General features: G+C 32.7%; 6 protein-coding genes and 1 long non-coding RNA gene across 10 annotated transcripts; 4 read left to right on the top strand and 3 right to left on the bottom strand.

Annotated features, from left to right (window-relative positions):
- Positions 1-1029: 1029 nt before the first annotated feature.
- On the bottom strand, positions 1030-4163 carry LOC117238196 (dipeptidase 1-like). Of its 2 annotated transcripts, none has more exons than XM_033502891.1 (8): positions 3980-4163; positions 3593-3834; positions 2914-3085; positions 2393-2830; positions 1969-2227; positions 1622-1706; positions 1488-1563; positions 1030-1418 (listed from the first exon to the last, which is right to left on the bottom strand). In XM_033502891.1, the coding sequence occupies exons 2-8, from the start codon at positions 3687-3689 to the stop codon at positions 1184-1186; spliced, it is 1362 nt and encodes a 453-aa protein (XP_033358782.1). In that variant the 5' UTR covers positions 3690-3834; positions 3980-4163; the 3' UTR covers positions 1030-1183. The 2 variants fall into 2 exon arrangements, with proteins under 2 accessions (XP_033358782.1, XP_033358781.1); XM_033502890.1 differs by having other exon boundaries at positions 3593-3719; positions 3980-4162.
- A 436-nt stretch (positions 4164-4599) lies between these two features.
- On the top strand, positions 4600-7840 carry LOC117238201 (nucleolin-like). The gene is made up of 5 exons (XM_033502899.1): positions 4600-4835; positions 5720-5977; positions 6081-6221; positions 6313-6437; positions 6544-7840. Exons 1-5 carry the CDS (start codon positions 4728-4730, stop codon positions 6560-6562), a joined length of 651 nt encoding a protein of 216 aa, XP_033358790.1. The 5' UTR covers positions 4600-4727; the 3' UTR covers positions 6563-7840.
- A 286-nt stretch (positions 7841-8126) lies between these two features.
- LOC117238195 lies at positions 8127-12448 on the bottom strand. 2 transcript variants are annotated; one of them, XM_033502887.1, is made up of 6 exons: positions 12312-12435; positions 12106-12119; positions 11472-11775; positions 11097-11392; positions 10090-10314; positions 8127-10029 (listed from the first exon to the last, which is right to left on the bottom strand). In XM_033502887.1, exons 2-6 carry the CDS (start codon positions 12113-12115, stop codon positions 9029-9031), a joined length of 1836 nt encoding a protein of 611 aa, XP_033358778.1. In that variant the 5' UTR covers positions 12116-12119; positions 12312-12435; the 3' UTR covers positions 8127-9028. The 2 variants fall into 2 exon arrangements, with proteins under 2 accessions (XP_033358778.1, XP_033358780.1); XM_033502889.1 differs by lacking the exon at positions 12106-12119 and having other exon boundaries at positions 12312-12448.
- LOC117238200 (ribosome biogenesis protein TSR3 homolog) lies at positions 12401-14133 on the top strand. 2 transcript variants are annotated; one of them, XM_033502898.1, is made up of 5 exons: positions 12401-12516; positions 12969-13113; positions 13189-13358; positions 13435-13822; positions 13901-14133. In XM_033502898.1, the coding sequence occupies exons 2-5, from the start codon at positions 12990-12992 to the stop codon at positions 14059-14061; spliced, it is 843 nt and encodes a 280-aa protein (XP_033358789.1). In that variant the 5' UTR covers positions 12401-12516; positions 12969-12989; the 3' UTR covers positions 14062-14133. The 2 variants fall into 2 exon arrangements, with proteins under 2 accessions (XP_033358789.1, XP_033358788.1); XM_033502897.1 differs by lacking the exon at positions 12401-12516 and having other exon boundaries at positions 12785-13113.
- Positions 14134-14317: 184 nt separating this feature from the next.
- LOC117238198 (F-box only protein 32) lies at positions 14318-20767 on the top strand. Its single transcript, XM_033502893.1, has 7 exons — positions 14318-14722; positions 17152-17198; positions 17402-17451; positions 17867-18053; positions 18131-18306; positions 18373-18623; positions 18756-20767. Exons 1-7 carry the CDS (start codon positions 14601-14603, stop codon positions 18952-18954), a joined length of 1032 nt encoding a protein of 343 aa, XP_033358784.1. The 5' UTR covers positions 14318-14600; the 3' UTR covers positions 18955-20767.
- LOC117238203 lies at positions 15042-15699 on the bottom strand. The gene is made up of 2 exons (XR_004494140.1): positions 15481-15699; positions 15042-15330 (listed from the first exon to the last, which is right to left on the bottom strand). It is a non-coding gene; the product is annotated as an uncharacterized LOC117238203 (long non-coding RNA).
- Positions 20768-21425: 658 nt separating the features above from the next.
- LOC117238190 (histone deacetylase HDAC1) lies at positions 21426-24813 on the top strand. Its single transcript, XM_033502877.1, has 9 exons — positions 21426-21474; positions 22445-22557; positions 22735-22852; positions 23006-23379; positions 23460-23607; positions 23684-23969; positions 24056-24284; positions 24414-24504; positions 24586-24813. Exons 1-9 carry the CDS (start codon positions 21426-21428, stop codon positions 24654-24656), a joined length of 1479 nt encoding a protein of 492 aa, XP_033358768.1. The 3' UTR covers positions 24657-24813.
- The last annotated feature ends 254 nt before the right edge of the window (positions 24814-25067 follow it).

Raw genomic sequence — 25067 nt, forward strand, 5'->3', positions numbered from 1 at the left:
TTTAAACAAATACTAAGCTTGATTCTGCCGAACTCTAACAGCTGGAGTATTACGTGAACGCGTACATTTCTGTAGTTGTGGGATCAATGCGTAACAGCGTATTGATTTCGCGCTTCTATATGACCTCGAGTGTTTTGAAAAACCAAGAAAACTCGCTTGCTGTCAATAGTCGACAATTGATAGTTGATAGTCTGCGATCGATAGTTAGTAATTGATATCCGTCGTAAAACTACAGCACGAATACTTTGTTCCTATCAATCGTGTCACCACCTTGTCATTTTTCGTCTCTTTTGCTACTATCTCCTTCATTCTCGCCTTCTCTTCTTTTGGTTGTTTTCTCTCTCTCTCTCCCTCGTTCGCAACAAGGTTTCGATCCAATTACGATTTATCTCGATCTTTTCGATTTACCCGACAAACACATCACGTGTAATCAATCATTGTTGGTTGTTTTTCATTTTTGCCTCTTCTCTATCTTCTTCTCCTACGTTCGAAGGAAACAATTTCTACTTTCAATCTCAAAAGTAAATAATACACCGCTTTAATGTGTACCGACAGCCGTCCATGTGTAGCCACATGGCATGTTAAATTCGCAGAAAGACTGATTAATTATAACCACGTCGACTGCACGGAAGATCTATCGGAGTGTCGCGCCTATCGCTACAACTCAATTGCGAACTTTGTAATTGTGCGACGTAATTATCATATTACGTCGAGTAAATCTCGACGCTATTCGTACGAAAAATATGTATACTTATATACATGCGGGAACAACCGTTGATTCTACACACGTTTTGTCGCGACGTTTATCACAAGCGGCCGAGTCGATTACGAAACGATCACAATTAATTATAATTTATTTTCTATTCATTGCACTACGTTTAAACGGGCCGGCCGCTACTCTTTCACTGTAGTAAAATATATTAGTTGTAACACGATAATATCACGAGTTATAGCTATACTGTATATATGATACTATGTTAAGATAGTAGGCTAATTAACGAAAAGCAAGGAATAGAGAGAAAACGAACATTCGTACGATCCGTGGCTACTTTATTAAAAAATGTAAAACGGAGTAATCCAGGTACAAAGAGAGGAAATGATAAGGAGCACACGGTTCGACGTTCTGAAAGATCGAAGATAAACGATTACCGATGCCGTAGGAACGTTGTATATCGAATCGTTTCTAGGCGTCTTGATATCTACAGTATGCAGTATCCTCTATCAACTCCTGTGGAATCAGTTCTTCCGCTGGAGATTGATGGGACATGATTGTCGCATGATTTTCCACTTCTTTCAACACTCTTAATAAATTTCCACCCACCAATTTCTTGATGTCCAAAGCTGACCATCTTCTATCTCTGGTCAATTCAGCCAGTAGCAAAGGATAACCAGAAACGTCTGGCAGTTCAATCGGCGGACTAAAGATATATGAAAGCTTATTTATCGACATTTTATTTTAAAATAAGCTGCTGATCGTTTGTACTCACTTCGATATACCATCGTAACCGGCTCCAAGACCCACGTGGTTAACGCCAGCTATTCGTCTGATATGATTGATGTGAGCTGTAAAGACAAGTAACATTTTTTAACATTTCTCAAATAGAATTCGATGCAGGCGTACCTATCACGTCATACATAGAAGCTTTATCGCCGCAGCTCAAATGCGCGCTGTCAAAGCTTACCATAACCAGACCTCCATTCACCGACTGAAACAAGAGAAAAAACACGATAACGCTAACGTTCTTGTTTTTTTCACGTATATGTACGAGTCATCGATTAACACAAACAATTAATGCTATTGATGGAAAATAAGACAAGGAATAATCATAAATTGTACATACACGTACACGAATAATATAAGATAAGTATAATAAGAAAGATAAGTAAATAAAATAATATAAGAGAAAATATAAAATAGAAATTAAGGCTTCAGTGGAAAAATTGTTTCGTTCGACGTTCTTTTCTCACCAAATTACGGAGTATGTCGTCTGGGACGTTGCTGGACGAATTACAGAGAGCTCTGGCCGCGCTATGAGAGAATATCACTGGTGCTTTACTCATCGCCAGTGCATGTCTCATGGTCCTTACCGAAACATGAGACAAATCTACAAGCATTCCTAATCGATTCAATTCTTTTACTACCGCTCTGCCGAATACCGATAATCCATCGCTGTGAAAATCCAATCGCGCATCCGAATTTGAATCTTCTACCGAACACGAATCAGCCCTGCGGACAATTACAATGGCTTATCATCATCTGCTTATGTATACGAACGCTGACACGCATTGATTGATACGATTGATACTTCTCTTATCCTATTTGTATTATTCGTATATCAAAATAGAGATGCCGACTTGACGTAGAATGCGAGAATGAGAAATGTAAACTTACCATGGAGTATTGCATTTATGTGTCAGGGTCATATAGCGAGCTCCCAGTTGATGAAAACTTCTTAACACAGCCATGGATGTCCCAATACTGTGACCACCTTCAATTCCTACCAAACTCCCAATCACGTCATCCTTGTGCGCTTTTTCAAGCTCTTTGCTACTCGTTACCATTCTTATTTTCTTTGGATACCTTGAAGTTAGCCTACGTACTACGTCTATCTGTTCCAGGGTGAGTTGCACCGCGTCAAGAAATTGTGCTTCGCACGGAACATAAACGGACCAGAATTGCCCGCCCACGATACCTTGTCGTAACCGCACCAAATCGGTTTGCCACTGAGAGCCCCAACTTATGTTTCGCGACAAGTTCTCGTCGAAAGGAAAGTCTTTCAACTTTGTGTTTCCCCGATGTTTTCGCAGATTCCATGCGAAATCATTGTGCCTGAATCAGAAATAATGATCGCTTGAATTCACAAACTCTTATACTGCTTGGATCAAAAGCTTTTTTACAAAATACTTTCTTACCCATCGATCAAAGGTACTTCTGACAGCATTCGTCTTACAACTTGAAGTCTAGCTTCCAATAAATGCGAGCTTCGTAGTTCCAAAGCTAAAGGTAATCCAACGCCTGCGACCAAAGCGCATCCAAGGAAAAAGAAACCAATCATCACTATCCATTTCCTTAACACGTTCCGTCCTGTGTATCATACCATGCATACATCTTTCGGTTATGTCATTATTTCATTCTCGACGAATGCGGACGAAATATAAATAAAAACGAAATAACTTTCTATTGTGCAATTATCTTTCTTCCTATCTGCCGACCACAGTGACGAATAAATGGATGACTCTTATTAACGCGTTTTGGACAACGCGATTTTATCATCGCGATAACATCGCCAATACGTGGAAAGAGTGAAAACCATATCGAATTCCGATCTCTGTGAAATTCGAGCAAAAATTAACCATTTTTACGATTCTGCCCTACCATTGTTTCATCGCTAGAGAAGTTACACGGTTACGCAGCATTAAATAAACTCACTGACGTGCGAAATTACAAAAGAAACTGAAGTAGTTAACTATCTATCACCACAGCAGACATAAGCTGTCCCAACTGTTTTCTAAACCACTTTATTCCATCCGTAAAATCCTCGCCTCTATTCCTACGATTAACGGTATACAAAAATTTGTCGTTCACACTTACTGTTTTCCCTTGGTAGATCTTTATTCTTATCGAAAGAGGTAGAAACAACTGAATCCTTTGTATGGTGTACCGCATCACCGTTTGGCAGTTTTCTCATTAACTCGGGAGACGATAATTGTAAGCAAGTCTGCAAAGTAAGTTGCAAGCAAATATCACTTTACTTATCAAAAACGAACAATCGACCTAGTCACCGTTCGAAGTAGTTCACCATTGTGTCAATAAAATTCGGTCAACGACCCAACCTATATATTTGATGAAAAGACATACACATTATTCTATACAAGTTAGCAGCCTTAAATATATCGATTGAAAAACCATCACTAATGAATATAATAACACTTAGCAAATAACTAAGCAAATTAGAATTAGACTATTTTACCTAATTACCTCTAATATATCAACTTCTTTTCTTCTCGGTGGTGGTGACCGATAAACCATACCATCTTTATTCATACCATACAGCTCAAACATCTTTATTTTCTTCCCACGATTGCTTGTTCCCTCTGTACATTGAGTTCTTCCCTCCGTAAATATCATAGGGAGCGTCCTATGCTCTAAAATATTAACGCATGCGCCAACTCTCATATCGATCCGACTCGAAAAACATTTTGAATTTAGACGAATTCACACAATACATGCTATTAAAAAATAATCGGCATTAAAAACAACTACATAATTGCTTAATTATATTACAACTAAATTAACTATTTATGTGACTAGACATACTTTTAAATCATTGTGAATCGTATGTATTCATTTCTTCTGTTTCTCGTCATCCTTTCTCTCACATATTTTCTCTTATCTTTTACTTCTTTTCCACAATGCCACCTTTTACTTTGTATTACCGCAATCTGCAAGTATAATAGAAAAATTGTGTAAATCGTTAAAATGGTTACCTAAAAAATTCCGTGTCTGGCGGTTCTATGGACGCGCAGGAAATTACAAAGCACGCGTCGCTTCCAGGCTGCGCAGGAGGATATGCGTAAATGTCAGTTCCGACCGCTATATACCGCCATATTGTTTGCGACAAATCGTGATCGTGCTCTGGTCTATCTTGTACGTGGTCTCGTGAAGTTTTTCTCTTGTTCGGTGAGCCCCATTGGGAAAATTTGCAAACATTTCGCGAAAAAGCAACATGAAGAAAACGAAGGACGTATCAGACGAGGATGAATATTCCGCAGATGATCCGGAAGAAGTAGAAGGAGCCTCTGAAGAAGAGTGGACTCCTGAAGCCGGAGCTGAAGTAAGCCCACGCTACTAATACTTTCTTCTTCTTTGCTGTTATCGCAATCAAATTTGTAACTGTTTTTTAACTAACCCTACTTTCTCGCTTTTCTCTTATGCTTTCTGCCAATTTCTTCATATGTTAAAACGTTTATTTGTGCTTAGTTATTCGTAAATAAACTTCTGTCAGTCGGCTAGTTGCTCTTACTTTAATACATTATATTTTTCACCCAAGTAAGAACAAGAGACGCAAATGTTTCTAGATATAACATTCAACTTATCATTTCTAATGCTTGCGCCTTATTTAATATCCTCCTAATCTGATACCTTCCGTTATTGTCAGAAAAAATGATCATTTTTAATCAATCAATTCTCCTGAATAGATAACGAGAAAACACAAGTCGATTTAGTTATGTATATATATATAGTAGTGATGTGTCGTTGCTGTGTCAAACACGCTACACAATATACCGTACTTTACCAAATCTATTACTGCTAATGAAATGTCTAGTAAAAAGTACATTTTATCATGAAATGATTCTTAATATTTATTATCAGCGAGAAACTTATAATTAAACCCTACTTTTCATTATATGCTTAGAAGATCAGTTATTCTTGGAAATGCTATTACAGTTGGCGAGTTATCATCGCCGGCCGGTCGGTGGCGCCGGGCGCTATATACATTTTTCAAAACAATGCAACTCTACTATCTACGCCTTTCATTATTTAACCGCTTTCTCTCTTATAATGGAATAATTGTTATTCATTTCTGTTATATATCATTATATAATTGTTTGTATATTTATATTATCACGAGAAAAATTATTTCAAATAACAATAAAAATTGAACATTTAATGTACAAAAGATACTTTATTTTTATATTTTATAATTTTAATATTTAGAGTGGTGCTAAAAAGAGGCCACAAAGGGAAGCTGCTAAAAAACGGCAACACTCAGAAGAAGAAGAAGATGAAGAAGAAGAAGAGGATGAGGAAGATGACGATGAAGAGGATGACGAATCTGATTCAGATACAGGAAAGAAACCTAAAAGAAAAAGGCGGTCTAAGAAAGAAGAAGATGAAAAGGAAGATGAAGATGAAGAAGACTCCGATGATAATAGCTTCAATGAATCGTCAGGAGAAACACCAAAAGATTTTACCGTTAGTTATATTTATTATTTATTTTACCGTTAGTTTATAAAATTCTATACATTTGTCTACTTGCATAATGAGAATACAATGTTGTTTGTATTGGTTATCCTAGTCTGGTGCATTCGTTGTGGCAAAAGCTGACATTGGTGGAAATACGGATCCAACATTGTGGAGGATAGATGGGAAGGCATTACTTCAAAAGTTTTTACCATTCAAAGAAGATGGGAAAACGTTATATAAAAGCACATCGACGGTAGATTATTAACATAATTATTAATTCCATTATGAAATCAACACCACCTCTTTTTCCTTTGTGCCTAATAAGTATTATATGTATTTTATAGTATTCTGGATGGTCAGTAAATAACAAAGATAAATACTTAGCAGCCCAAGTAACTTTCAAAGTGCAAAGTAGAACAGAAACCATTGTTGAACTTCACCTTGATCAGCATCAACAAGAAGTTGTAAAGTATGTAGTTTCCTTCTACTTTCTTTTGTACTTCTATACTATTATTTTGTTATAATTATAGAATAATGCACAGCAATAACTGATCTTTTATTTCTTATTTTTTCAGAGAAGAAAAAGAAGACTAAATATAGATCATGTTTGATCATATTTGTTTATATACATTTTAAGGTATGCTAAGGAAGAATACATTTACAATCACAGGTACACATCAACATTACAGACATATTACGTAAATACGTGGATGCAGTTTACAAAATGATATCCTAGCAGATTCGTGTTTAAAAATAAGATTGAGTGGACCATGGATCTCAGTTCTTTACTAAGGGTAGCTTTACATATAATTGACAATTTTATGAGCTGTTTCTGTATGTTTCAATTGATAAGAGTTATCAATTTCAAACATTATTTGTTTCCGTAAAAAATATGATATCCACTCATATTTTGTATTTTATAAATTCGACGTAAGTCTAAAATTTCTTGTTTAGACTGCATGTTACTTTCGAAATATTATTGTATTGCTTACAATATTTGTGATAATCTTGATATACAAATTTCGGCGTAGTTTTAATTGCAAAATTTATTCGATCCTCTGTTGCACTTTAAATAATTCAATGTCCCAGTTATAAGAACACCTTCAGTAACTAGATTTCGTGTTATGTTTAGTCGTTGAAATAAAAAACTTTAGATATAGAAAATAAATCAGTGTCAGTTACCGTTGTGGTCTTACGTTCCTATTGCCGTATAAATTCATATTGGAAAATCATATTATAAATGCTTTTAATTATCTTTAATTACACCTCGAAAATTTCATGGCTATAAATAATATGTATGATGAACTTCTGTTAGTGGCAACAGTGTGAATAAGAAATTAATTATATGTACTGTCATCAATCATGTTCAGTGGTATGTCATGTTCGATCTAGCTTTATGGATAAAAATTATGTTTTACGTATATAAAAGAAAGAAAAAAGAGAGAGAGCGCGAGAGAGAGAGAGAGAGTAAAAATTAATCGTGTCAAATATTTATTCAATATTCCTATATTATTTGTACATTTCATATTTTCTACAAAGCTCCTACCCTGTTTATATAATTTGTATACATTAAATTTATTGGAATGTAGGCACATAATAAGGAATACAATTTCCGTTATGAGTTTAATAAATTTTAAACCATTAAATGATACATTAGATAAAGAAAAAATGTGTGTATATATATTATATTTATATATACACACGTATATAAATAAGTCCTGTTGTAACTTCCATTTTAATTTGTACTTTAAATATTTTGATTAATAATACGTAAATATAATTTTTGTAATTATGTCTAACTTAATTACAAAGGCTATGTGTTGAAATGTAGTTAATGTTAGCAAAGAGCCCCAATAAAACTATGTTTAGTTCGTATTACGAGCAACTTACAATAACAAAAGTATATGTTATAATACTTGAGCATTAAAAACAATTAACGAACTTATAAAATTATAACTCTATAGAAATAATTATACACGATAACTTTTTCTATTATAAAAAGATTTCAAGAAGAAGTTTATTTCTTTCGTCTATACATATATATATATATTCTTGAATAGACGAAAATTCGAATATTTATTCAATTAAGAGCATAAGATTGTAAGTTCTTCAAGCAAAGTGAAATTATCTTCTTTTCTAATTTTCTTTTTTCCAAACATTCGCTGATATAGTACTAACTTGTGTGATAAGTTGTAAATTATTTTGAAGCTAATTTATATCTTTGAAAAAATATGTCTGTGTGTGTGGCATATGTTTATCAAAAAGCTTTGAATTTGAGTTTTTATTCTTGTCATTGTTGCTATTATTACTGCAATTACCACTACTATTATGGCTGCTACTATTACTGATATAATCATTATTATTTTCCTTTTTTATGGTAATATATTCGGAGCACGTTATTATAGCGAAAGTATATGAGATTAGAATTTTAATTTTTTTTCACTAAAGAATATGTAGTGTTTGATTGGCACAATTTTAAAATTTAATTAAGACTTAAATGTCATAAAAATCATTTCAATCCTACTTGAATGTATACACGTACATTATGTATGATTGAACAAGGATAAAAAGAAACGATTTATATATCAATATAAAATTACAATTAAACTCTCGGCATCAAGCAAAATTGTAATATGATTTAAATATAGTAACAAAAATAATAACAAAATAGCAATAATTTTCAAACATAACGAAACATTAAAACTATTTCATAGTAATGGAACCAATATGTTATTTGTAAATATATAAGATAATGAATATTGATATTTCATCCATATTTACTAAGTAATAAAAGTTTTAAATTATATAACAATATTTACATCTTTATTTGAAACTAAAAACAGAATAAAATATAATTACTATAAGCAAAAATGCATTCTTGTTGCATTGATATCTATTATAATATTTATCACCTGAAATAATTTCATAAATCACTTTAAGTGATGAGTAAAATACTTTTGAAAATATACAATTGAAATTGCTTCAAAAGTTTTAGATATCCTAACATCATAATGAATATGAAAACAACATGTTTTCATAAAATCCATAAATCAATTTAGGTCAAAAACCAGGTTCTAATCGTACAGATAACACATTATTTAACATTTCTCGAATTTCTGCCATTTCTCTCCTGCTCTTTGTTACCATAGTTTCCAAATTTTTATTTTCTTGAATAATTTTCTCCATTTTCTTCCAATATTTTTTAGTACCAGAATGACAGCAACAGGTTGTTTTTTCGCCTTTATCTGTACACACTTGTTCTACAAGCTTGGTTTCCTCAACATAGTATTCATTCTTATTTCCCTGTTTATTTTTACTTAAACTATCTTCTGCTGATTTATACATTCCTTCAAGTAACTTCTCTGCACATTCATTTACGTCATAATTTTTAGTTTCATTTTTTAATCTTGGAAATTTCGTGGAAACGCTTTCTTGGTTACAAACTTCATGTACATTTTTATTTGTGTTACATTTCATTCCCATGCATTGCGCCGTATCAGACTGGCTGAAATTTACATTGCAATAGTTTACCGCATCTGTATCGCTTATTCTAGACTGTCGCTTCAAAGTTTTTCTCCTTCGAGCAAGTACAGTATCGTCAACATGCTCAGTAGTTTGCACAAAGCCATCGCTGTGTCTTCGTTTATTTACCATTGATATTTTTCCGTCTTTCATATCATAAAATCCATCACTGGCCCTTCGAATATCAGATACATTTTCTGAAACTGTGTTTGGAAAAATATCATCTTTGTAGTCAGTATTTTTATTCAAATTTTCATTTTGCTGGTCTTCGCTTTCTTCAAAAACTTTTACTGATAAAGAAACATCGGTGTCATTAAGTTCCGTACTGTCGTTAAAAAATAATCGTTTTGGTAATATTTTTTTCTGGATAGGTGTTTGCTCATATACTTCATTATTATTATCAGCTAAATCATTAGATACTTCTGAATTTTCTACGGCGTTAGAATCATTGCTTGGAATACTTTCGAACGACCTTTTTTCGTTAGAAGGATCAATTTCGATTAGATCACCATCATGACCAAATGCAAATGATTTTTGTCCTGAAAATGTTCAATGTTCAATACTACAAATAAAAAACGTATATAAAATACAATTCTTACCAATAATCATACGTTTATTACGCATGTCGGGACTTTTTGAACGTGGTCGTTCCAAAAATTGTCTGCTATCAGGAGACAACACAGAAAGTGTACCACCACAATGTAGAGGACTGTATTGTTCATACGAATTATACATTGCATATGGATCGTGTTCATGACTCTCATGCTCTCGTAAACGCTGCATAATCTTTTGCACAATTTCCGATGGCGCTACATACGGTGAGCCTATCACATAAGGAGAATAATGATTTCACATCCCTTAGTAATTAAATATCATTATACATTAATAATAAATAAATATAGTACAATACTAAAAGTAGCTGTGAACAAGAAGCAATGACAATTTATGAAAATACAACACAGTACGCAAATTATAAAAACTATGCAACTTTATTTTTCTTTATTAAACATACTACCAGTCTAAATACTTGATGATCAATTTGTCATATTTAAGAAATGCCCTGCAAACTAAATAAATGATTATAATCACACCACATCTATAATACAAAAACAATTACATACTTATTTCAGGCATTAGATATTTTCACAATGGTAATATAACTATTTCATGCAAATTCTGTTTCCTTGCTATATATGATAAAAACAAACATATTTTAAACACACTCATAAATGTAAATAGTTTAAAACACATCAAGACAAATACTTTGCTTGTACTGAAAAGTAATTCTTTTATTGCTTTAAACAAAAGTTGTTTAAGAATCAAGAAAATTTCAGAAAAAATCTAACTGCCACAAAACTTACAAAATTAATTGGTCCAGAATGTCTGCGATGTGGATGAAGTCTAGACACAGATAATGTGTCATCACTTCCTATAACATTACTATTTGTGTAACACAAATTTATTTTTAACATAATTAATAATTTAACTATAAAATTTATTTAAACTGTCCCACATTAAGGTGCAACAACTTTTGAATTACTATTTATTTTTCTCTTAATTCCATTACATGTTTCTATTAAGTGTCAGTTTTTGATAAGCAGCTCACCTGTCAAACCTCTATATCCGAGAGATACAGAATCAAAGGATTCACTAGTTTCCTGTTGTTGCTTCATAAAATCATTAATAGCTATGCCTTTTAATTTCGATGGCTGAAGAAATCTTTTCGGTATACGAGAAAAGGAACCATTTTCTTGTGGACTGCTCGAACAACCACCAAATCCAAGACCTAGCAAAATTGCTTCTGGATCTGCTTTTCTTAGCTCTAACAAGCTTTCTACACTACTACAATGACTACTATCAGATTGTAGGCTTGGATCCCGAACCAATTTATGAGGCAATGAGCTGTATGAAGTAAATATAATTGTAAGTATAATGTTTTTGAATTTATTATACATTTCTTGTACTATGCCTTTTATTATACCTATGTAATCCTGTTGTATTATTTGATGTTGTATTAGGAACATTAATAGGTGCAGACACTGTCATAGTTAATTGTTTTGTTCTCATAGAATATGGAATGTCCTTAGGCTCTGTTAGTGCCAATGAAATATTAGGTTTCTTACTGCTTGATTCTCCTTGATTATCATTTTTCATTGAAAAATTAGACTTTATAGGTGATGGTATTGAATCTATCCATTGCTGAACAGGTCCAGTTTGACGTCTCATCTCCCAAATTCCACGTAACCAATCCGTTACCTTTACAATTGTTTCTTTCCTTGTGTTTTCTTATAAAATATAGATATATAATAAAATTATAAAAGTATTAGAAATTCAATGATGGACATAATATAAAATTTAAAATAAATTTACTTATGATAGAATTAACTGTAAATTGAATTAATATTAGCCACCGTACAATGCAAGAAGTTTGTTGTATATGTGTAAAATTCAATGACATCCATATGTTGCACAATAAATATTAAAAACAATTTCTTTAGAAGGATTTAAACGATAATTTTAATAGTTAATGATAATTTAAATATTTAGATGCAGCGTATATGCACACGAAAATGTTATAAAATAACAAACGATTTATTTTCCTCGACAATATGTACCTGGATCCATATCCTTTAAGCAGCGTAAACAGTATATAAATAGTATATAATAATAGTATATAAAAAGTGAAAATATTCGATTGCACAGATACGCATTAACTAGTCATTATTTTTATATGTATATGATTGCGAAATAATAATTTTAATAATGCGTATTGATAAACTATAAAACCTATGGGTGTAAAATATTACAAACCAACACTTACCTTAAATTTAAGAGAAATACAAGAATAAAGAAGACATTTCTCTTCTAATCAAATCGTATTAAACACATGTTTGAAGAATCTCTATTCATTGAATGATTTGTGTCCCGCGGAGCGATTGAGAATAGAACAGCCACTTGTTAACCACTCTAACAGGGTTTCAGGGCCGTCTAATGCAGTGGTACTTTTATAAATTTTAACATTTAAGTAAGTAAATATAACTAATTGTCATACATCTAGCTTTTATGCTTTTATTAAATAACAATTGTATTATATATAAATTTAATTTGACATTTATAATCATAAATATTATGTATATTAATATTCGATCGCAACACTGCGTATAAACAGATTGGTACATGAAGTAAGCGATGTTATAAAAGAAATATATACATGTCAAGTAAAACAACCAGTATTGAGTAAATTATTATGTTATAGCAAGTACTTTCAGATGGTATAATATTTATTTGAGTAAAAACAAATTAGTTTACGCGCATGTGCACATATATTCTCATACATATGTATATGTACATATGTGTATATATAGTTTCTTATAGATGTACACATTGAGTGACAATGACAAAATAACAAGTAACCTTTGAATTAGGGAGATCAGTTTAACGTGCGTGTACATATATTTACACAATTTATTGTACTGGAAAATATTTTGAAGTTTTGTAAATGTCATCTCATAGAAAGAAAAATAGAAAACGAATACTAACAAGACGACCGCGACATGTAATTGGGAAAGAAGAAAAATATCGTCAAGAAAGGGATAAGTCGGATAAGGAAGATGAAGTATCAGGTTAGAATAAAGTAGTTTGGTTATATACAGATTCATAAGAAACTCCGAGATAGACCCGACTGTTTTAATTTCCAGAGAAAGAAGAAGAAGAATGGTCCCTTCCTTTTCCCGTCGCTATGTGGGATCTCGAACACTGCGACCCTAAAAAGTGTTCCGGTAAAAAATTGGTTAGACATGGCTTAGTAAAAATATTAAGGTTAGGAGCTCGATTCTCAGGATTAGTTCTTACTCCAATTGGTGAAAAGGTATAAAAAATATCTTTGTTGCAATATAGAAGATAAATTGACTTCTAATACTCGAAATTGGAATATCATGTTGCAGTGTGTGAGTCCCACAGATCGCGATATCATACAAGATTATGGTTGTGCGGTCGTCGACTGCAGTTGGGCACGTTTGGACGATACTCCATTTAATAGAATGAAAACTCCCAATCCTCGTCTTTTACCATTTCTAGTTGCTGCGAATCCGATAAATTATGGCAGACCATGTCAATTAAGTTGTGTAGAAGCTATAGCTGCTACTTTGATTATAACAGGTTTTCCCGAAGAAGCCAATTTTTTTCTTGGAAAATTCTCCTGGGGCCACTCGTTTTTACAATTGAATGGCGAATTATTAAAGAAATATTCGCTTTGTACAAATGCAAAAGAAATTATATCTGTCCAAGAAAAATTTCTCATAGATGCAAGGAAAGAAAAGTTAAACAGACATGGTAATTCTTGTAATCTTTTTGATTATTAACCTATCACTTCTTATTAATGTGTATTTATAATTTGTGTTTATTCAATAGTTGTATCAGATTTTCCACCAACCGATTCGGAAACTGAAGAGGAAGAAGAAGAAGAAGAAGAAGAAGTAGGGGAAAAAGAAGAGGAAGGGAAAGAAGAAACTGTACCTGTAAATATTATTTCCAAAATAGACGAGCTAGTAAAGGACACGAAAATAGTATAAAAATGACTCAAATACAGTTGTATATACATATGTATTTTCTTTATATAATAAAAACATATTGGTTATGACACACGTTTGTAAAATTTCACCTTTACAGATAGCTAACAAAAAATAACCAATCGATATATTCCTTGTAACTACTAAAAGTAACCGAAAGAAAGAAAATAGATCAAACGAGATGACAAATCGAAATGAATAACGCGTGAATGTCAAACTTCTTCAAGACAAAATTGCGCATGCGTAACATATACATTTTAAAATGGCCGAACGTGTGGTTCAGAGTTGTTCAGAGTGCATTGGTTTGTCATGTCAGTTGCACAGCTGATACCAAAGTGACGTCAGTAAAACAAAGCCATGCGCGGTCGATCGCAGCCGCGAAGTAAACCGAGCAGACCGAACTGTCTTGTGAGCAAACATTGAGCGTCCGTGGTCCAGTGAGGTGCGTTCCTTAATATATTTGATCGTTAGTCGAAGGATCGCTCGTGGTTTGCACACGTAAGCAGAGCAAGCATCTCGCACAATTATATATCTTGCGAACGATGCCATTCATATCGAAGGATTGGCGCAGTCCTGGCGAAGAATGGGTAAAAACTGTCGAAGGTTGGGAAAAGAAGAAAATCCTCGAATGCGCCAACAATAAAACACTTTCTCTTTTACTTCGGTGAGTACTGCCATCACTGATTCTTATCCTTTCCCTTTTGTTTTTTTTTCATTCTCGCTGAGAATGTATTTTTTCTTTGCAAATAATACCGAAGAAACACAACCAATCGTTTCTATCCGAATCTTCCATCTGTCTCACAGCTGTTACATCGATCGAATGACAGTTCTCAGTTTGTTTACTCTTGCAAACTTGACATACACTAGTAGCTGTGTGTCTATCGCTAAATAGCCACCAAAATTAAGTTAATATGAATGGAATTAATAAATAAGAGAAAGAGATACCACGTGAAAATAGAATTTTTCCATTTTTTAAGAAATGCTTATATATTATACTGAATACTAGTTATCGCACGCGCTTTTTTAGTTATGGAGTTACAATTCTTAACTTTTAAACATTACTTTATGATACGATTGATTCCTGTTTAATACATACGTTTTCGATCTGCGTATCACATTTTTATCGCGATTTCCATTAATTCAATGTTTCATAAGTACCCTTCCTTGATTTGTTAGAGAAGTTTCTATCTTGTCTTATTCATTTTATATCGGTATAAACAGAAGCCCAAAAATAGCCTATCCATGTTGTTCTTCATGCATTCTTGGTTCTTTCTAAAACGGCACGATTTTCTTTGCATAAGAAAAAGAAAAAAATACTTTATAATATATATATAATTTCGAGCGTATCTTTTTATTATGTCTTGTTCATTTTTTATAATAATAAAGGATTGAATTTTCTACTTAATAATATGTATTTCTTACTCCTTATTCACTATATTGCATACGCAGAAATGCGCGTGCGTGTGTACGTGTGTGTGCCTAACCGTTGTAGTGCATAGTGCACGCTCTGAACGTCTTCCCTCTTTGCTTGCCGTATGTACGTATATACTTCGTACGATACGATGAGTTTGGACTTGGACGCGTCTCGCGTTCATACTGGAACTAAGTCGGTGTCGCGAGACCGTGAAAGCTTATGGCAAAGCGTACAACAAAGAGAGAGAAAGAGAGAGAGAAAGCTGCATCGTGCATAGTCACGCTTTCGCGCGCTTCACAAAAAAAGAAAATAATTCTCTTTTTTCGTATAAAATCTTGGTTTTCTGCCATGAAACATGTTCGTTATCAAAGACGTTGCCTTGATGAAGTTTTATGCAGTCCAGTGTAAAGCATAGCAGAAAAACTATTATTTGCTTTACGAAATTTGTTGAACGTTGAGCCAGTATTTAAGTAGTTATCTTATCCTTGGATAAGAAAATTCCCGAAATAACAGAGAGAAAATCGTGTTGTCGTTCATGCATGTGTTTGAAGTAGGTTATAACTTAGCTAATACGACCTGTATCAATTCTGTAAATCTTCTTCGTCACCATGTTGTTCTGATACATTCAATTCGCGACAGTGCAATACTTTTTAACAAGTATTTTTCATTAGCATATACCTAGTGAAGCATAACAGTTCGTTTATACGATAATAGGCCATGTATTAAGGCGTGAATTTTTAGAAAGCATTGGAACAGCTACGTAAAGATCGCGAACGCATAAATATACCTGAGTATGTGTCTAGACAGAATGGTGAGATTCGAAACTTTAGATATTCTTGTACAATCTGCAATGTGCAACAAGCAACAGCACAAGTAATATTTATTGTATACAGGCGTAGTACTTAGTTACTACGCGATTCGTTTCACGCGCGAATGGAGCATTACCAACAGTTATATAATGTTACGGATTATTGGCGCGGGGTTTCTCTCCCCGCGACGCGTAAGCACATTACCGCAAGGTCTCCCTCGATGATCATGTTCGTCGTGAATCGACAACTGGATCATTTCACCCGTCTCGCTCGTTTCAAGATAAGGACCTATGTATTTATATTACGAATCTTTAAAAGAAAATTTCTTGCTTGAGTTTCAATAGTATCTTTCACACCAGGCGATAGTTTGGGTAAGAAGTTGTTCGCCCTGGGAACAATATAAATTGTTTTTACCGATTTTCATTTTGCGATCATTATGTATAGATAATTTGTATATTCATAACGTTTGGAAAAGCACGTTGCGTTTTGACTTGAAAAATGAACCAAGTGGAAAAAAGACACGAGAAAGAAATTAATGAAATAGATTTTGAAGAGAAAGTCGCATTTTTCCACAGAAGTCTGATAAGTGTATCCGTTAATTTCGCATTTTCTTATTTTTTTCTCAGTGGCTAGTATTGAACGAATTTAAAAGATATTTAAATGATAAACGGTATTTTAACACGTATCTTTTACATCTGTAAAACGATAGATCGTTACAAACTTGTTATGCGTTTGTGCTTACGTGACATGAATACATAAGTATATATACTCAATATATATATATTGAATTCGTAAGAATCGCGTTTACGAATTGTCGAGTAATTTTAGTGTAAGGAGCAGAATTATATTAATGGTTCGTTTTTTTCGCAGCGGCGATAAGGATGTGCTCGACAAAAAGGAGAAGGATAAAAAGAAAGGTGAGCAGAATATTTGTAAAAGCTATCGAAACTGTCGATTCGTACCTTTTCAATATGTACATATTCCCTTTTTTTAGCGTGTTTCATGCGCTATCAAAAACGGCTGAAAGTAGAACGTTACTCGATTGTCGATTGGAAGGCAAAGTATATGATCGTCCTTTGAATTTTTCTTCGGTTAATTCTTCTTTTTCACGTAATTTTAGAAAACGCCGTCCAGCCGCATTGCCGCATCACGCTGAAATGCACTCGTGAGGTGAGTGACTTGTTCCATCCATGCTTATATTTAACCTTAGCCTCGTGAAAGAGGAGAGAAATGGGATTTGGTCGTTAAGGTTAAGAAAGAAAGAATCGAAGGAAAAGAGGAAAAGGAAGGAAAGGAAAGAAAAAGAGAAAGGAGAAGAGAAGAAGAAAAAGAAAGAGGAAGAGAAAAAGAATAAGAGAGAAGAGATATGAAATGAAAGAAAAAAAATAAAAGGATAAAGGTAGCAACGAAACGAAAATAACGGGAAAGTAAAAGAAGAACGATTGTACTCTTCTTCCATTCGATTTCAAACGGTATATTGTTAGGGTTGAATCGCGAGCATGGGCTAGGGTACGCGCACATTTAAATAAGATTAAACGAAGGAAAAAGAAACGATTGCGACTGTGCGTTCTATTTAAATTCGTAGATCGCTGGTTTCAACGGTTTAAGCGATGCGCTGAAAAGCTTGGACTTTTTATCAGCGGTGCACGATTGCCGACGTTTTAATTACATTGTGCAACTTTTGGATCTTCTGGTCAGTCACAGGATGGGCGGTCTTAGTGGATGCGCTCAACGAGTTCTCTTCAATATGTTGGAAGAAGTCGCATTGGAAGGTAAAGATTTAAGCTACTAAATTGATCGCGATCATATTAACTCTCTTATACCTCTGTTCTTACGATATGTTCGGCAGTATCGTTGTCGCAGCAACAAACCGGAAAACTTCGTCGGTTGATCGAAAGAGTTCGGGCTTTCAGCGCGGGTTGTTGTTGGGGCGGTAGACCTTTGGGTTCTGTAGTTTTATGGGAGAAACACAAAGCCGCTCTAGAACGAATATTGCAAATTGCTTCGTCCATCACTATAACTCAGGTAGAAAAGCGTAACTAGGGTAAAGAGAGACGAGACGTTCGTTTGATCATTATTGCTGTTTTTTAGCCGGACGAGGAACAGCAGCCGCAATGGTCGGATTTGCCAGCGGAATGCCGCCGGGAGGTTCTCCTTCGACTCAGTGATCCACGAGACATAGAAGCATCCTCGGAAGCTTGTGAACATCTAGCTGTTCTAGCACAGGAACAGAGAATCTGGCGGGAGCTTGCCCAGTATCACTTCACGCCTCAACAAATAGCCTCCACTAGACAGCATAATCCTGGAAAAGACTGGAAGACTATTTTTACTATCGCACGAAGGTACATCGTACATATAGATACTATTACATTTCTTAAATAATACAAATATTCATTTGGTATTCTTATGCTTAATCCGTTACCACCTATGTCTTGTTGTTCGCAAAATCAATGGACTTATTATGTGACTTATAGGTCGTTTGGTCTGCGAGAAGAATATGCAGAGATAATACAGTTGTGCCGCAATTGCCGCTGCCTGTTTTGGCGGTCGCTCGGACATCCCTGTATCGCCGATCAGGATCCAGCCTTTCAGGAGAAACTAGCGGATGTCGATCGAGCATCTCTTCATGTTCCGATTCCTCCGCAGACCTTTCTCAAATTCTTTTCCCTATGAAACAAACAGGCAGATAGAGAAGAGGAAACAAGGGATCTACGCATCTATTTTTCTAGCCTTCTTTGGCAAAGGAATAAACGATCAGAAAGGTATACGCGCATTGCGTAACAACCTTCGATGCCCTTCGTTTTCTTGTTTTCGCCTTGTCTTGTTCCCGATGAATGCGTTCGGAAATGCGTTGCTTAAATCCCCCGATCACCAACCCCTAAATTTTCGACTCCTTTCAATCTCGATCGCTCCAACTTACTTCGATCAGTTCTTTCAAAGACATCGACATAATAACAATAATAATAATAATAAAAAGAAGAAAGAGAAAATATCGTGACCATCTCGTTCTCTCTTTGATATCTCATATCGTTACCTAACGAATGTTATCATATGCTTTTCGATTTTTCCGACGCCAAACAAAATGAACGAAGTGTAATAACATGGCACAAATTCGTGTGTATCGTGAATCGTAGAATTAGCTGTGTGTGTTCGTTCTTTATCTACTTGTAATCGTACAACAATATGACACTCACTACCCTTCTCAAAATGGAAAAAACTTTTTCATTCGACTTTTAAAGAAAAGTTGAAGCAAAATAAAAATTTTGTGTCAACTTTATTTTAAGTGAACGAATATTTTATGTTTATCCATCGAAGCGTCTTTATATAAATTACATTGATTAAATGTAACGAACATTGATCTTATTGCAAAATTTCTGTGAAAGACACATAATTATCAGCGATGGTACTACATACTTATTCAAACGTTACTTATTGAGAACGTATTTATGATATATGTATGTGTGAAATTTATTTTGGAACGGTATTGTTTATTACAACGAAGTTAAATACGTTACAGTTCCCGATAATTTTATCGATATTTCTCTCATCCATTTAAATCAATATTTATTTTTTAATTACTTTTGTAATATTACTTATTACCAATTTTGCGTCTATTTTGTACACTTACATATTTTATATAGCCTTTTTTGTTTTGTATATCAGCATCATCGTCATCACAATCGTTATAACCATCGTAGAATAAAGAAATGTCAAATTATTTTATACATGTCATCCCTTGACACTAACTTTCAGTGGAAAATATTAATCTTTACATTTGTTACTTTCTGCGAACATTTCTTTTATATGGGTTGCTTTAATATAATAGGTTTTATTCTTAAAATGAAATATAATAATAGAAATACGTTGTAAATTTATCTTGAATTGATACTTTTTTCCCTCTTGAAGAAAGGAGAAGGGGTCTATATGCTAGTTGTAACGAATACAAACAATATTTCCATTAGTTACAATTAGTATGCATTTATTACACACATGTTCATTTAACTGTAGTATTGCTGAATGTTTAAGCGTTTCACGACTATATAGATATTAAAATTGATTAAGCGATTCATTTGGAATGCTGAAATCTATACTGCCAAAATCAGTACTGCTGCATTTATCCCTATCAATGCATTTCTTGGTACAGTTCCCTTAAGTACTATATACACAATTAATTTCTTTTTTTGATATGTTACTTCTCTTTACTTAATACAATTGCATTACAATCAATCAATGTATGTATGTATATCTTCCCGAAGTAGTTGTATCATAAAATATGTATACATTGTTTGACAAGTAAGAATACTAAAAATACAGCATGAAAGCTGTGCTTATCAATCCGATATTTTAGCAAATTGTTGTTATAACTTTAAAAATTTTCTTTATCGATTTCTGTAATTTTTTTTATACCGACACAACATTTTTTTTACGTAAAGGATGTAAAGCAATGTTGTGCCAGATGCTCCAAAATAAAAAATTTATTTCTGTATATATATGTGTTAAATTTGCTTATATACGAATGTACATATATATGTACGTTCATACATATAACAACTACGTATACATATAAAATATATTTAATTATAAATATAGATAAAAAATTTGATATTTCATTTCTTCTTAAATTTATTTTATTAATTATATAAGTAAATTGTAAGAAAAGTAATTATAATCTACTTCGTGATGCTGCTCTTTTTTCCTACAATAAAATAAAGAAATCCTAGAGTTATACATATAATTGCTTGCATTTCAATATACGACACTTAAGTTTACACATGTTATACTTATATATAGACAAACATATGAATCTTATTTACATATGCATATATACGCAGTAGCGATTTTTCATTTTTGCTATATTGGTAGAAGTGTAAGTATATAAACTTAGTCATTTAGTGAACTGAGTTTTAATAATTCTAGAATAATTTAAACCACAATGTATCTATTCTCAACTTCATTCGTTTTATGGTTAAGTTCATTTTTCGATGAAAACGCCACCTATACAACAAAGCTAACTACAGAATATTGCGCACGCGTAGTTCAGAAATTTAGTGACGCTCGTCCTGTCGGTGGGTATCACGACGCTCCGCGCTTTACGTTTAATTCATATCAGGTATTTTACAATTAAGGAGAAAAAATCGGTCAAGATGACGACGTTGCCACATAGCAAGAAGCGTGTCTGCTACTACTATGATAGTGAGTAAAAAAGTTAAAAAATGTTGATATACTTAGTATCCCGCGAAAATATCGTACATGCATAGAGAGATTGTCAAAATGTGTTTGTGCTATCCGCGCTTGTATCGTCTATCATGCATTTATTTCACATTTACTTACTTTTTCTAACACGCTTTTCATTTTAATATATTTATTTAATCATTGAGAAAACGTATTTCTTATACAATGTTCGCTTTTTGTTATCTTTCCTACGATTGCCTGTACGGTTTCAGACGCGTTAAGGCGAAAGATTCATAGCTATTACTCCATGTTACCTTACTCCAACCAAGAAAGAGCGTCCGCTTTTCACGATCCGTACAATCATTCAATTATCATTTGATAATATACTTTCGTGTCATATTATATATATATATATTTTTTTCTTTTTCTCTTTCTAAATTATTTTTTAATTATTTTCTAATATTAACGTTTCAATTCAATAACAGTCATTAAATTTTAATAATATATAGCCAATATAAGAGGATAGGAATTATAAATATTATTAATATCATAATTATCTTTTATATCTATATATTGGTTATATTCTCTATATTTATTTCACATATTATTATTAATATTTTTTAAGTGAGAATGTTAATTTTCCAAAGAAACAGATTAATTGAAGGTTATAATTTAAGAATATTTAAAAAAAATATTAGCACTTTTGCAATCGTATAAAATTATAGACCTGCTTAATACTTTTACTAAATTTGAAAAAGATAATACAGTTTGAGTCGAGTAGGTAAACGGTAATACCTTTTCCGTGCAAATTATGCGAAAAATTCTCAAGCGTACCTCGGTCGCCTGTACCAGAGGAAACGATATGTATGTATGCATATGTAAAATCAAAACTATTTTAAGTTAATAAAATTGTTGCAAATATTTAACATAATTCTTTTCCTAAAACTTATATCAAACAATAAAATAAATAAAGAAATAAATTATATTTTAGGTGATATTGGAAATTATTATTATGGACAAGGACATCCTATGAAGCCACATCGTATAAGGATGACACATAATTTACTTTTGAATTATGGTCTCTATAGGAAGATGGAAATATATGTAAGAATTATTCATTGAATGATATTCTTCTGTTTATAATTTTTAGTATTTATATGTTTGCTAATTTATAAAAATGTACAAAAATACAAATATTATGTTGCATGGATATTTAAAATAAATATTTTCATTACCATTTCTTTTCTATTTCTTTAATTTTATTCTCTTTCTTTTGTTTAGCGTCCACATAAAGCTACAGCAGATGAAATGACAAAATTTCATAGCGATGACTATATTAGGTTTTTGAGATCAATAAGACCTGATAACATGTCAGAGTATAATAAACAAATGCAACGATGTAAGATTATAGATCTAATATTTATACATTCAATGAATATATGTGTATATGTATGTTATATATATAACATATATATATATATATATGTTATGTATATATAAATATATATGTTTGATAATTGTGATTACATTTAGTATTTCCTTTTTCCTTTAGTTAATGTAGGAGAAGATTGCCCTGTCTTTGATGGTTTATATGAATTTTGTCAATTATCAGCTGGAGGTTCTGTTGCTGCCGCTGTGAAACTTAACAAACAGGCCTCAGAAATTTGCATAAATTGGGGTGGTGGTTTGCATCATGCCAAAAAAAGTGAAGCATCTGGATTTTGTTATGTAAATGACATTGTATTAGGAATACTGGAATTGCTCAAATATCATCAAAGAGTACTATATATTGATATTGATGTTCATCATGGAGATGGTGTAGAAGAAGCTTTTTATACCACCGATAGAGTTATGACGGTTTCTTTTCATAAATATGGTGAATATTTTCCTGGTACTGGTGATCTGCGTGATATTGGTGCTGGAAAGGTAAAAACTTTGTTAACAGTATACGTTTGATATGTTTCTATTTTTAAATTTTATATTAACTTGAAACCTTGTTTTCACAGGGAAAGTATTATGCAGTCAATATACCACTAAGAGACGGTATGGATGACGAAAGCTATGAGTCAATATTTGTACCTATTATTTCTAAAGTGATGGAAACTTTCCAGCCTTCTGCTGTGGTCCTACAATGTGGTGCTGATTCATTAACTGGTATACATAAATATCATTTAGTAAAATAAAATGAAGGAAATGAAATAAAAATTAAATTGATACATGTTATTTGTAGGAGATCGGTTAGGCTGTTTCAATTTAACAGTGAGGGGTCATGGGAAATGTGTTGAATTTGTAAAAAAATATAATTTACCCTTCTTAATGGTTGGTGGTGGTGGATATACAATCAGAAATGTATCTAGATGTTGGACATATGAAACTTCAGTTGCTCTTGGTTCTGAAATTGCAAATGAGTTACCCTATAATGATTACTTTGAATATTTTGGTCCTGATTTTAAGCTGCACATTAGTCCTTCAAACATGGCAAATCAAAATACTCCTGAATATCTTGAGAAAATTAAGTATGTTTTATCTCAAGGATAATAATTAACCGCTTCTTTTCCTTTTTTTATTGTAGTTAATTCCACATATTCTATATTTTTTACAGAACCAGACTGTTTGAAAATTTAAGAATGTTACCGCATGCCCCAGGTGTGCAGGTTCAACCAATTCCAGAAGATGGTGCAGTCATTGAAGATTCAGAGGCTGAAGAAAAGGTAAATCCAGACGAAAGATTACCACAACGAGATTTAGATAAAAGAATACAACACGAAAATGAATATAGCGACAGTGAGGATGAAGGTGAAGGGGGGCGAAGAGATAATAGGTCATTTAAGGTAACATCCATTATTATTCATAAATATAGATATTTTATTATTTCACATTTTCATTTCACCTCGCAGGGGTAATGTTTCATTTGTGTTAAATATTTTTGTATTTAAGTCACAATTCTTTCTATTTAATAGGGTTCCAGAAAACGACCACGTCTAGAAAAAGGACAAGAAGGTATAGAAAGTGATCTAAAAAAAGAAGAAGACATAAAATCAGAACCAAAAGGTATGTAATTTTAATATCTTTGTATATTTTTAATGTACTTTTGTTTTTACTTTTATCATAATAAAAAAAAATATTTTATAGAAAATGAGAAAGATGAGAAAACGAATGTTACAAATGAGGAAACGAAGAAAGATGGTGGATCGAATCCCTGATAAATGGTATTTGTTTCCAAAAAGAAATTGAAAAAAGTTTTTATTTAAATTAATCATAAATCAGTATAGGTAAATTAAGTGAACAAATATGTAGTGCATAATAGATGTCTGTTGTCTCGAACTGGACATACCATTGTAAACAATATGATTTCTTTTATTCTTTGATTCAAAACCATACAAATACTTTAATAGGAATATATATATACATATATCCTATATACATATACATATATGTATATATATATAAAAACGCACATATATATATATACATACACACACACATACATATATCTTTATTAAATTCGAGGCAAGAGACATTATTATCACTTATGTACATCTACGAGCATACAATTGACATGATAGACCCTCAGTAATTTCAGTTATCTCATTAAATTTATAAACATTAGCCGA

Source organism: Bombus vosnesenskii, unplaced genomic scaffold (assembly GCF_011952255.1).
Source record: "Bombus vosnesenskii isolate JDL3184/JDL3185 unplaced genomic scaffold, Bvos_JDL3184-5_v1.1 scf7180000013444, whole genome shotgun sequence".
Lineage (NCBI taxonomy): Eukaryota > Metazoa > Arthropoda > Insecta > Hymenoptera > Apidae > Bombus > Bombus vosnesenskii.